General features: G+C 36.8%; 1 protein-coding gene across 5 annotated transcripts in view; it reads left to right on the top strand.

The window, feature by feature from the left end:
* The window catches only part of RALBP1 (ralA binding protein 1), a 57243-nt gene that overhangs the window by 31645 nt on the left and 11746 nt on the right, over positions 1-13852 (top strand). For all 5 annotated transcript variants that reach the window (XM_026005950.2, XM_026005949.2, XM_072734879.1 and 2 more), the window contains exons 2-6: positions 1980-2278; positions 4133-4591; positions 7785-8134; positions 10421-10582; positions 11616-11747. In XM_026005950.2, coding sequence (XP_025861735.1) covers positions 2035-2278; positions 4133-4591; positions 7785-8134; positions 10421-10582; positions 11616-11747 — 1347 coding nt within the window. In that variant the 5' untranslated portion in view covers positions 1980-2034. The remainder of the gene's footprint in view (positions 1-1979; positions 2279-4132; positions 4592-7784; positions 8135-10420; positions 10583-11615; positions 11748-13852) is intronic.

Genomic DNA, 13852 nt, shown 5'->3' with positions numbered 1-13852 from the left:
CATTTTTTGCATGTATGTTCATATACTTAAATATTGATATTGTGCTATAAATAAAGCCTTTTCTCTATATTATTTTTTTCTCTATATTATTAAATAGTATTAAAAACATGATTTTAAATGCTGTATGATTTTTATGAAATTAAAAAAATATGCCCTGTACATTTTTAAAAACAACAATAGTAATGAAAGTAATAAAAGGACATGGTAAGGTTCAAACTATGTTGAAGGAATAAAAAAAAAAATCTTTCTCTCCCTCCCATTTTACCACTTCCAAGAGTTAACAGTAGCTGTTTCTTATAAGCTTTCAAAAATTGTGTATAATAATTTATATTCCATTATGTGGGTAAATCATAACTGATCTTTTAGGGATAGCCATTTTAGATTATTATATTTTTGCTCTTAGAGTTCTGAAATGAATATTTTCATGTGCACATCCTTGAATTCTTGTGAAAGTGTATCTGAAGAATAATTTCCTAAAAGGAATGCCTGGATCAGAGAGTACATTTTATATTTTGATAGATATTGCCAAATTGCTTTTCAAAAAAGATTGTGCTAATTTAGACTTAGGTTATCAGTACGTAGTCTCATGAGTCCCTCTTTGCTTATATCTTTACCAACATTGGGTATTATGTACTTTTTTGTTCTTTGCCAGTCTGATGTTAGAAAAATGGTAACTTTTTAAGTTTATGCTTTAAAAATTAGAATTGTACTTGAACATTATTTTCATATGGATATTAGTCATTTTTCTATAAGTTGTATCATGTGCTTTGTGTAGGTATCCTGATTTGTTAATATTTTTACTGATTTCTAAGAACTCTTTGCTGTTTAAAGAACTTAGTTATTGCAGATTGCCAATTTATTTTTTTTTTAATGTTTGCTTGTTTTTTGACTGTTCATGGTCAGATTTATTGATCTTGTCATTTAGGGCTTGTGGAGTTTTTAAATTTTAAAATAACCTTAAAAGTAAGTGCAAAGAGAAAATGAGTGATTCTAATAGTTTTCCAAATGAGTATCATAAGGATATTAAAGAGGAATAAGAACTGATCCAAGTAACTTTTGACTGTGTATAGATTGTGTAACCTCTAAGAAAGAAAGAAGTGAACATATCTTGAGTTCTTACTGTGGTTGGCCTTTGCAGTGTCCATTCTAGTCAGTCTGCTTTGTGTGTATTTTAGGATTGAACAAATAAGGGCTCCCTTGTTTCTTTTGACATAATTGGAGTACAAAATTAAAGTTATTATCAACACAAAAACTATCTAATATAATGCAGTATATAACTATACTTAAGGATCTATCATTGTATGAATCATCAAATATATCACTACAACTATTGTAAATTTTAATTATGATTCTGAACTATTCATCTGTAGCTATATAAGTTGTCTTTATATTATTTATTACTTGTAATTTGTTCATAAAGGAAAATAGTAAGATTTTATGTTGATTAGAGCAATCAAAATGAAACTTCTTGGGACAGCCCCGGTGGCGCAGCGGTTTAGGGGCGCCTGCAGCCCAGGGTGTGATCCTGGAGGCCCGGGATCGAGTCCCACGTCGGGCTCCTTGCATGGAACCTGCTTCTCCCTCTGCCTGTGTCTCTGCCTATCTCTCTGTGTGTGTTTCTCATGAATAAATAAATAAATAAATAAATCTTAAAAAAAAAACAACAAAAAAAACAAAATGAAACTTCTTACTGTGGGGACTTCTTTGTAAAAGGAGCTCTGTGTGCTACTTTGAGAACTCTGATTTTCATTTAGTTTATTTTTCTAATACTTAAAGATGCTAGTGCTTTCTATGAAAGCTCTGAAAACTGAAATGTGTGATGAATATAACTTGAGATGAGAAAATGAATATTTTTAAAGAGGGGTCATGAAGAAAAATATTTTTGATTTGTAAATGCAAGAGTACTCACTACGTTTTGTGTGTGGGGAGGTGCTTTTGTATTTTGACTGGTGTTGATGACCTTTTTTTCCTATGTGCAGGTGTAATGGATAGGTAACAGAGAAACCCTCTTCACTGTCTCATCAGGGAGGCAGAATGACTGAGTGCTTCCTGCCCCCCACCAGCAGCCCCAGTGAACACCGCAGGGTGGAGCATGGCAGTGGTCTTACCCGAACCCCCAGCTCTGAGGAGATCAGCCCTACTAAATTTCCTGGATTGTACCGCACCGGCGAGCCCTCGCCTCCCCATGACAGCCTCCATGAACCTCCTGACATAGTATCTGATGATGAGAAAGACCATGGGAAGAAAAAAGGAAAATTTAAGAAAAAAGAAAAAAGGAGTAAGTGCCATTTTTATCTGTGCTTTTGATATATTTCAGATAAACTTTTACTCAAATTACATGCACCTGCTATTTTCTGAGACAATGTTCAAAGACTCTTGTTTGACATTTTCTGTTCTTTTCTGGATCTCAATTTTTGTTTTGTTTTGTTTTTTTTTTTTTGGATCTCAATTTTTGTATAGTAGAGCTGTATTTTAGGGTTTTACTCTTGCAAATAAAAATACCAAATTTCCAGAAATGGTAAAGTTTTATGATGAAAGTTTCTTATATTGATTATTTTAAATAATGCATAAAAAGTAGATACTGGAGTTTCACCCTTATATAGAATATTACTTTCTTGGCTCGGTTGTGTAAGCCAGTTGCAGTACTATACTTTATTGGAACTGTAAAAAAACAGTAGTTATTTGTTTGTCTTAAGCAAATGCCATAATGCATTCTATTTATAGTTCCTATTCAGTAGGAAAGATGAATTTTTTAAGCATAGCACCTTAGTATGTTAAAAGCAGATCAGGTGAGTTATTTTAAGTATTGCTTTATTTGGAGTTTTACGGTATTTTTAAGTTAATTTGTTTTTTGAAGCATAGCACTAAGAATGCACAAATTGTATATAACTTGAATGAGTTATCACAAAAAGGGTGTATGTCCTTATAATTATAAGCCTCTGGGAATAGAGCATTATCAGCAGCTTAGAAATTCCTTTCCATTATCCCTTCAAAGGGAATCTTCCACCCTTCCCAAAGGTAAACTGCTTTCAATATAGCTTGAAACTGCCTGATTTTGAATTTATCTAACTGATACCAGATTTCCTTTTGCATCTAGTTTCTTTTGCCCAAAGTTGTATTCATTAGATTCATCCATGTTATTCTATGTGGCAGTAATCTGTTCGTTTTTATTGCTGGATTTTGTTTCATTTCATTAATATACTAGAATTTTTTTGCTATTCTTGGTCTTTTGGGTTGTTTTCCATTTTTGACTGTTATGAATAGGGCTTCTGTGAGTGTCGTTGTAGGTGTTTATACATATTTCTGTTGTGTATATGCCTGGATGTGGAATTGCTGTATTATAGGCCACACTCAACTTAGCATTAGTCTAATAGATCCTGCAAAAACAATTTTCCAGAGTGGCTTACACTCACACCAGCAGTGTCTGAGAACCGCATTTGTTTTAGATCATGGTATAATGCCCTTAAGGTTTCTGCCCTTCTGGTTGGTGTGGAGTTTGTGGTATTTTAAATGGAGGGTAATTTGTGAAATATTTTTAATTTTTGTTATGAAATAGCTTGTAAGGTAGCTGGCTAAAGAAAAGAATAGGAGAATTATATTTTGAGATAACAGAAGCAAGCTAGGATAGCTCTAATATGATATAAAACAAGTGTCAGTGTGTGTACACCAAGGCTCATGATGCATAAGTGGGCCGGTGCATTTGGCCACCATCCAGAGATTTGGAAATTTCCTGGTTCTGTCTTCCACCCAAATGAAGCTTCAGTCCCTGCTGCAGTTGCCAGAAAGAACGCTCTATATTATAGGACTCTTACTTAGCTCTCTCTCTGTAGATCCTTTGTTGTGTATTCATAGTATTTGGTTTGCCAAACTTCCACCTAAAACCAGTTGTGATGGTAACTGGCACTCTGCATTTCCCCTCTTGTGGCCAGGAGATGTCACTGCCACATCTCATTTTACCTGAGAAGAAACCTGTTTCTTTACTGGGAGTACCCAGGAGGGATTGACCATGAAGTGAAAAGCAAGGTAGCCAGTGCCAGGTAGCGCTGTTTTTTTGGTCCTGTTTTTAGAGAGTTTAGGCATGGTTTGACATTTAACAGATCTATGACTTCTGTTTCCTGTGTTTCTTTGGCAGCTGAAGGCTATGCTGCCTTTCAGGAAGACAGCTCTGGAGATGAAGCTGAAAGTCCTTCCAAAATGAAGAGGTCCAAGGGAATTCATGTTTTCAAGAAGCCCAGCTTTTCTAAAAAGAAAGAGAAGGATTTTAAAATTAAAGAGAAACCCAAAGAGGAAAAACATAAAGAAGAAAAGCACAAAGAAGAGAAACATAAAGAGAAGAAGTCAAAAGACTTGACAGCAGCCGATGTTGTTAAACAGTGGAAGGAGAAGAAGAAAAAGAAGAAGCCAATCCAGGAGCCAGAGGTGCCTCAGATTGATGTTCCGAACCTCAAACCCATCTTTGGAGTCCCTTTGACTGATGCAGCTGAGAGGACCATGCTGTACGATGGCATTCGGCTGCCAGCGGTTTTCCGTGAGTGTGTAGATTACGTGGAGAAGTATGGCATGAAGTGTGAAGGCATCTACAGAGTTTCAGGTATTGAGGACATGTGCTTCTCTTGGGGGTTTTAAGAAATTCACCTTCATTTTTTAAAGAAAGGAAAACGATTAGCTTGTGAGGAAAATTATAGCATGGGTCCTGAGCCTTATTCATTTCCTTGATCCTTGCAGTTGAACAAAAATCCCTCAACGCATGCACGCGCGTGTGTGTATGTGTTTGTGTGTGTTTTGATAGTTTGCTTTTTTCTTATGATACTACCTTCCATTAGGAGGCTTTATGCGTGAGTCTTTCATAGTTTGCAGCTGCCTGGCTGAGTGTAAGCAAAGCATAGGAGTAGTGTCCCTTCGCTCGGGTGCGCTCAGACTGTGCTGTATTCTTCTCACCTCTTTCCTCTCTGAGCAGAGCTCCGTGTTGTGAGGGAGAGGAGATATCTGGGTAAAGGACGCTTCAGAGACACTTTTATTAGCATAATCATATTTCCTGAGTTAAGCTGAGGGACATGAAATGTTCTTTGTTATATGTTTAGGCCCAAATGTGAATGCTTTTGTCAGCCATGTGCAGCTATTACATAGATTAATGAAATTGATTTTCCATTTATTTATGTTCCCTATGTGTGAAAATTTAAATTTCATATTTGGCAAGAATATCTCATGTGGGTGTCTAGAATCAAGCAAAATGTAGAAGGAAAAAGATTTTATTTCTTGCAAAGTAGTAGGACTTTTTTATTGTGTAGTATGGAAGTCTTGCCCTGTGCAACATCTGTGTTCCAAATCATTACTTTCCTTTAATTCAGTTTCTTAATACTGGAGATGTATTTTATAAAACTTGTTGGTAACACATTTTCATGATATGTCAAATCATACATATTTAGAATATAGAGATTATGTTGAGCTTTTCCATTTATTTGGTTCATACACATTTTTAGAGGGCAGATTTGATATTTTTGATTTTTTGAGAAGGGACAGGCATCTTTGATAATTGAGGAACCTTTTACATAGTTCCATAGATACCATGCTGTCGTTTAGACTCTTAACTCTTTTGGCTAACATAGTACCATTTTGTAGAAAATAAAATCCACAAATTAGGTATTGAATTTATAACCGTTTAATAACACGAAAATAAACACATTTAAATGAATTTGCAAATTTGGCTTTTAAAACTAATGATGAATTGGTTTTTAAAGATTTAAACAGTACTAACACAGCTGCTTCTCTCACATGAGTTTGATAGGCACGAAGGAACTTTGTTTTAGGTGAAAGTTTCTCTGAAGAGTTTCTGTAGCTTTGTTCAAAGGATTCCTTTGTCTTTGACCTATTTTTGATGTTTGCATTCTTTTGGAGAGTCAGAGTTGCAGAACTCCTCTATTTGTGTGTCAGAGCATTCAAACGGAGCTGTTCCCCTGATCATTGACTCCTGGAGGCTGAGCTCTTGCTTTGATCAATTTTTTATTATTTTTTAAGCTCTGACAGTGTGCTGTATGGATTAAGTTTACGGCTGTGACTTTTCTGTGACTTTTCTTTCTTTGAATGCCCATAATACTGTTTTCTGCTGGAAATTTTTGGCTTTTAATTATTCATATGTAAGTTCCACTGTTAAATATATACCATTTTGTGTATGCTCCTTTTTTACCTAAGACATTTTATTTGAAGTGTCCAATTAAAAATTTTTTTTGATAATTTCAGAGTAACAACAAACCAAACACATATTTTAATTGTTTATTTGTGTAGGTTTCTGGGTTGGCACTATTGGGGAGAAAAATTAGATACATAAAAGAAAGTCTTTGCTAAGAATTTCAATTGAAGTTCTCACTCACTGTGTTTTACTCATTGTCATAAAAATAAGAAAATGGGAATTATTTAGGTGCATGTGTGGCTCAGTTGGTTAAGTGTCTTTAACTCTTGATTTTGGTTCAGGTGATGATCCTTGGTTGATCCTTTGGTTAAGGATGGAATCCCACATCAGGCTCCATGCTCAGTGCAGAGTCTGCTTCTCTTCCTTTCTGCCACCTCCTCCCCCTCGGCCTGGTTGCTCATTCTTTCTAAAATAAATAATAAAATCTTAAAAAGAAAATGGGAATTATTTTCTAACTTTTCTTGCCTCAAAATAAAGATTATACAAAATAAGCTTTATGTTCTTACTTTCACATTTAGTGTTATTGATTTTATTTTGCCAGTGCTGGGTAAGTGATGATTGACAGATTCATTGTAATGCCATTGTAAGGGTTTCACATAAGATAAGGAACACCAAAGCCCAGATGTAAGCAGTACTGATTATAAAATGCTGTTGAGATTAGATGACACTTGAATATTTGCATCAACCATTATAGTCTCTCAGTCTTAATAATGTGGCTTGTTTCAAATGTTGGCCTAAAGTTTTAAGTATCAAACACAACAGAAAGCTACCTTGTACTTTAATGAGCAGTCACTAACACCGAATCCATATCACTTAAATGCAGATTGGACTAGATTTAAAAACTTATAGAATGTTTGGAAAACAGTTTTGTGTATCACTGTTTCTGTCCTATAAGAAAAGCAAAACAATTTGATTTTAGGAACCTTAAGTTTCTTTCTTTCTTTTTTTTTTTTTTGGTTGGTCCTGCTGTGTTCCGGATTAAGAAAATATATCATAGTTTAAGGTTAAAATAGAAATTAGATGGGGATTATTTAATGGACAAGATTTTTCAGAGTGTGTTTAGATAGCAAACCCCCCTTTTGCATTTATGATACAATGTTTGCTTATAAAAAAGTAATTACCCACAACTTTTTGGACACACTAATAAATACTGAGTTGTGTGTTGTGTTATCAGTCTTGTGACTCATTAGAAAAGGCAGTTGGCCGCTCATGTGGAACAAGATTTACACTTGGATTGTAGTTGAAGTTTTGCCTGAATTTTTAACTACGTAGATTTAAATTATTGTGTTTGAAACCTAAGATATTCCAAGATTGCTCTGACTTCTTTTCTAAATACTGAGTTTTCCCATTATTATTTAGCTTTTGGTTGAGTTCACCCTCACGGTGTAGTCTTTTATATTATTATTATTATAATTTTTTTTTTTTTACAGAGGAATTCTATGCCCTTTGAGCAGATAAATACTTCATAACTAGAGGTTTGTTACTGTCAGATTAACTCTTTAGATCTCCCCCCAGGGGCAGGTGCCATGGTGAGAAAAGCTGTGTGTGTTTGTTTTCTTGATACTCTTCTTTCTATTCGGTATTTGAATGTTTTTAGGAATTAAATCAAAGGTGGATGAGCTGAAAGCAGCCTATGACAGAGAGGAGTCTCCAAATTTGGAAGAATATGAGCCTAACACCGTAGCCAGTTTGTTGAAGCAATATTTGCGAGACCTTCCGGAGAATCTGCTTACCAAAGAGCTGATGCCCCGCTTTGAGGAGGCTTGTGGGAGGAGCACAGAGAGCGAGAAGGTGCAGGAATTCCAGCGCTTGCTCAAAGAACTGCCAGAATGTAACTATCTTCTGATTTCTTGGCTGATCGTGCACATGGACCATGTTATCTCGAAGGAACTGGAAACAAAAATGAATATACAGAACATTTCTATAGTGCTCAGCCCAACCGTTCAGGTACATGGCCTTCTCTGCACACATGTCCTTTGATGCTGACTGCGGGGAGTGTTGGAGCCATTTTCTGTTGCTGAGTCACATACAAAGCAGTTAACCAGCAAAAGTAGGCAGTAGATAAGCCTGAATATTGGTGTTTTTCTTTCAGAATATGGACAGTGTTGTCATATGGCTGCATGTAGCTGTGTAATTTGACTATTGCAGTCTTTGGTGTGGGTTTCTCTCTCTCTCTTTTTTTTTTTTTTTTTTTTTTTTAGATTTTATTTACTTTTAATGAGAGATACAGAGAGAGAGAGGCAGAGACACAGGCAGAGAGAAAGAAACAGGCTCCATGCAGGGAGCCTGATGTGGGACTCGATCCCGGGTCTCCAGGATCACGCCCTGGGCTGAAGGCAGGCGCCAAACCGCTGAGCCACCCAGGTGTCCCTGGTGTGGGTTTCTAAACCAGTTTCTGATGACAGTGATCTGTCTGTCATGAGGAGAGAAGCAGCCTGTGGTACCCACAATTATAGAGTTCATCTATAGAATTTTGAAGATTTCATTTATTTCTTCAAATAGCATTATTGCTTAATTATATCACATCCACACACCAGACTCAGGCACAAAGGAGCCTAACAACATTAGTTTGGTCAGAGATTTAACCTGGTCATTTCATTCATAAAGATCCTAGAGAAGGAAATTATAGAAATTTAATCTGAGGAGGCATTTCAGGGAATTGGGTAATGTGTTAATATAATATAAATTTACAGTATAAATACTTGGCCTTTGTTTATTGCTGCTCACTTGGTGCTGGCACAGAGTGTATCTTTTCCTTTAATTAGAATTATTGGGCAGCCCTGGTAGCGCAGCGGTTTAGCGCCGCCTGCGCCTAGGGTGTCATCCTGGAGACCTGGGATCGAGTCCCACGTCGGGCTCCCTGTGTGGAGCCTGCTTCTTCCTCTGCCTGTGACTCTGCCTCTCTCTCTCTCACTCTGTGTGTCTCAATAAATAAATAAAATCTTTAAAAAACAAAAGTCCTTGACAGAATTATTAATACTTTATAAAGGCTAGACACAAAAGACAAAAAAATGAAGTGACAGTTGTACTTTTTTTATAAGAAGAATTTTTTTTAAAGATTTTATTTATTTATTCATGAGAAACAGAGAGAGGCAGAGACCCAAGCAGAGAGAGAAGCAGGCCCTATGCAGGGAGCCGGATGTGGGACTTGATCCCGGGACCCCAGGATCACGCCCTGGGCTGAAGGCGGCGCTAAATTGCTAAGCCACCCAGGCAGCCCTGTGCTTTTTTTTTTTTTTTTTTTAAGATTTTATTTATTCATGATTGACACACAGAGAGAGAGAGGCAGAGACACAGGCAGAGGGAGAAGCAGGCTCCATGCAGGGAATCGGACGTGGGACTCAATCCTGGGTCTCCAGAATCAGGCCCCGGGCTGAAGGTGGCGCTAAACCACTGAGCCACTCCGGCTGCCTCAGTCTGCCCTGTATTTTTATTTTAAGCTCTCTTTTTGGCCAGTATACTAGATTATTGTCAGCCATTGTTATAATGCACTGTTGTAAGAGTGCATTTTCTTATACTTGCATTGTTCATTGATTGTGTTTTGGAAGTAAACTGTTTCTCAGATTTCAGTTTGATCATTCGGATTTTAGTCAGGATTTCAGAATTTGGTAAATATTACATTGTTACTTAATATTACTATAATAGGGATGATAGTTTCATAGAAAGTGCAAGTATATTATAAAGCTTAGGTAGAAAGTAGTTAATGTCCTGAGCTCCTAGCACATGAACATCATATTTAAACACTGGCTGTGCAGATGTGCCCAGAAGGCATTTGTTTCTGGAGTGAGGGTTCTTCTATTCTCAGCCCAGCTTAACAACTCCAAGTGCTCTTCCTTCATATTCCTCAGTGGATCCATATGTGTGTGTGCCAAGGTCTCAAAGTAACTCGAGAATAAAGAACATAGGATTTTTAAAATCAGTTAATATTATATTGCTAGAAGGAACAGATTGATGGTCAGCGGCTCTGCAACCTTTTTCCTGTCCTTTCCCACTCAGTTCCTTATGGTGCTTGAATTCATGACTGAACTCCTCCTGCTTTTCCATTTTCTTCTTTGAATTGGCCACTAAGTAGCAAAGCATGTCTGGTCCCTACTGAGGAGAACGGTCATTCCCATGTCTAGGATTAAAGGATATACTCTGCACCAGACACAAGTTAAATGAAATAAAATGCTAATTTGAATAGTTTTTTTTTTTTTTTTTTTTTGCAAATCTTTTTATTTATTTTTTTCTTAGATTAGCAATCGTGTCCTATATGTGTTTTTCACACATGTGGAAGAGCTCTTTGGAAATGTGGTACTAAAGCAAGTGACAAAACCTCTTCGATGGTCTAACATGGCCACTATGCCCACACTGCCAGAGACCCAGGAGAACATCAAGGAGGAGATCAGAAGACAGGTGTGTGCTCTCAGCCCCATGCTTCAGCCCTGAAGAGCCTCCCTTTGCTCTGCCCCTTTTGGGTGATTATGATGATTGACAGTGATGATTAAGAGGAGGAGCTTTTGTTCACTGAGTACGTTGTGTGTGTCTGGAACTATGTTAGACACATTGTTAATGGTATGCCAAAGGCAGAAATTTCTGTCTGGCACTCTTTCATGCCAGTGAAGTCAGAATATTGTAGTAGAAAGAACACAGGTTTTGAAATCAAAAGACCTGGCTTTAAATTCTTCCTTGGTTTCTAATTAGCTGATTGATTTTTAGGCAAATTGTTTAACCTCTGTAAGCCTTGGTGATCCCATTTTAAAATGGGTCATCTCATGGTTTCATGCGAAGATTACTACCATGAATAAGATAATGCTGCCAGGAACGTTGTAAGGAGTCAAAAAATGTTAGCTTATCGGGACAACTTTGCTGTTATCAGCCATATTTTACAGACAAAAATAAATTTAGGGAAATTAAATAACTGACTCTGTGTTATATGGTTACTAAACTATAGGACCAGGATTTGACCCCAAATCCTGTACTTTTCTTCTATGCTATATTGATAGAAGAAATAGTTCATTTAGTGGTGTGTGTGTGTGTTTAGCAAAACTGATTAAGAAATTCAAGACAAAAAAAAAAAAAAAAGAAATTCAAGACAAAGAAATCTACTTATATTTGATGATGATTATTGGCATACATGTTATAAAATTCCTGCTTAGTTTCTTTTCCTTTTGTCTACTCTGAACTCCCACTATTAGTTGTCGATGTGTTGTGGGAAAGGATATGAATGAACTATTACTGAGCCAATGTAAATTAATGACAAGAACTCAGTGCCCAAGGCAAAAAAGGATTTTTCAGTCATATCCTTGAAAAAATAGTTCATGCCATTATTTCATTCCCTTAATGATAATTGAAAAAGAGTTGGTTGTACATCTTTAGAAATTGCATGTGGTTTTATTTTAAGATGGTAAGACATGAGTTACCACTCAGTGTGCATATTATTTTCTAGGAGTTTCTTTTGAATTGTTTACATCGAGATCTGCAGGCTGGGATAAAGGATTTATCTAAAGAAGAAAGATTATGGGAAGTACAAAGAATTTTGACAGCCCTCAAAAGGAAACTGAGAGAAGCTAAAAGACAAGTGAGTAAATTTGTCATTTTGGTACATCATGTTTATAATGGAATATAAACCATATGTGCTGGAATTTTTCTTACATACTATTTTAAGTTAGTTTTCTTTTAAAAACACAATATATACATGTTTTCTGAAGTGAAGTTCCCTTATGGGAAATCTATTTGCTTGAATGTTCCCAGCTAATCATTATTGGTCCTTCAGTTTGGTATCAGGGAAATGTTTAATGTAGAAAGCTGTTTTTTTTTTTTTTTTTTAATTTAAGAGATGATTTTACTGAAAGATGTTTTGTCATTTCCTGCTTAGTTGTATTTGTGAACAACAGAAGCAGTTGGATAGTGAGACATTTCAGAGATGGCTGGGGAATCTGAGGCCTTTGAGTCAGCTCTTAGGAAACATAAGGAGGTCCTGAAGATAAGGAGGAGTTTTAGTCACCTAATAGGAAGAGCAGCATGTAACTCCTGATAAGTTTGGGGTATATGAGTCAGGCTTTTGCTCTCCTCTAGCTTAGCCTGTGTTGCTTGGCTCTGGGACTGTGAATTGCCTAGCCACACCAAGGCTAAGATCTCAGATCACTGGACCCTCTTACAACCCACATGCAGGTTCAACGCCACGCCCCAAATAGTACTTCCATGGAACATTAGTTAGCATTTATCAGACTGAGAGAGTGTGATCAGTGGTGGGTCGCCATTGTGGTTGTGCTAACAGGCAAAATCAGCCCATGTACATACGTTGCTTTGATGGTAGAGGTTTGCATTGATTGATTGATTTTATTCATGAGAGACACAGAGGGAGAGGGAAAGAGACACAGGCAGAGGGAGAAGCAGGCTCCCTGTAGGGAGCCTGAGGTGGAACTCGATCCCGGGCCCCCCAGGATCAGGCCCTGGGCTGAAGGTGGCATTAAACCGCTGAGCCACCCGGGCTGCCCAGAGGTTTGCATTTATGTGGAGGTTGGCTTCGTCAGAAAGGAAGTATTCGTGGGATTTTTACATCTGTACTCCAGGACTGGCAGACCAGCAAAAGCCCTTTGTGTATTTTTCCTCGTTTCTTACTGCTTACCAGATTATCTATCTTTTGCTTCTTGTGCCTGTTGTCATTATTGTTCTTTTCATGCGTCAGCCTGGAATCAGTGACTGACTGATCAGCCATCATGGTTATAATTGCTGACCGTGTGGCTTTGCCCATCAGACTCTAAATGAAGGTCTCTGACCTGTGACAGTTGTGTCTCTGCTACTCATGCTTCTCTCTTGCATAAAGGAGTTGTGACAGAGCAGGCAGAGCCATTAGAGAAGGGGATAGATCACCTTTACTTTACTAGTTTTCTTTATGCTATCTTTTTATACCTGTTCATTAATTCATAAATTTTCCTAAGGTGCTGACAAGTTGACTTCAACTTTGAGGAATAAATTCTTTTATTTTTTAATCCCCCACCTTGCCCATCCAGAAATAAATTATTTTTAAAGATAGAAATAATATAGCTCATTGTATTAACAAAACCAAAGAATAAAAAAACCACAAGATCATGTCAATAGATGCAGAAAAGCATTTAGCAGAATTCAACATTTCAGATGTTCATAATTCTCATTCAACTTACTCATAATAAAAGCTCTCAGCAAATGTCATTCTCAGCCTGATAAAGGGTGTCTATGAAAAAAATCAGCGATTAATATTGTACTTAATGGTGAAAGTCTGAATGCTTTCTCCTAAGATTGGGTGTACAAGGCAAGGATTTCTGCTTTCACCACTCTCTTCAGCATTGTACTGGATGTTCGTGTTAGCTAGTACAATAAAGCAAGAAAACAAATTGGAGAGAAGTTTTTCTATGCAGACAACATGACTATCTGCATATAAAATCCTAATGAATCTATAAAAAAAAAAACTAGAAGTCCATTTAGCAAAGTTGTAGCATATAAGATCAGATACACACACAGAAGTCTGTTGTATTTCTTTATATTAGCAATGAGCAGTTAGATATTAGCCTAAAAAGAAAAATGAAGACCTAAATAAATGGAGTGCTATCTCTTAATATTGTTAAGATGTTAGGTGTTTTCAGTTTCATCTGTGGCGTCAATCCCAATCAAAATCTAAACAAGTGGGCTTTTTTTGTTTTTGTT

Source organism: Vulpes vulpes, chromosome 13, assembly GCF_048418805.1.
Source record: "Vulpes vulpes isolate BD-2025 chromosome 13, VulVul3, whole genome shotgun sequence".
NCBI lineage: Eukaryota > Metazoa > Chordata > Mammalia > Carnivora > Canidae > Vulpes > Vulpes vulpes.
Note: the sequence above shows the minus strand (reverse complement) of the source record. Positions and strands in the feature narration are given on the sequence as shown.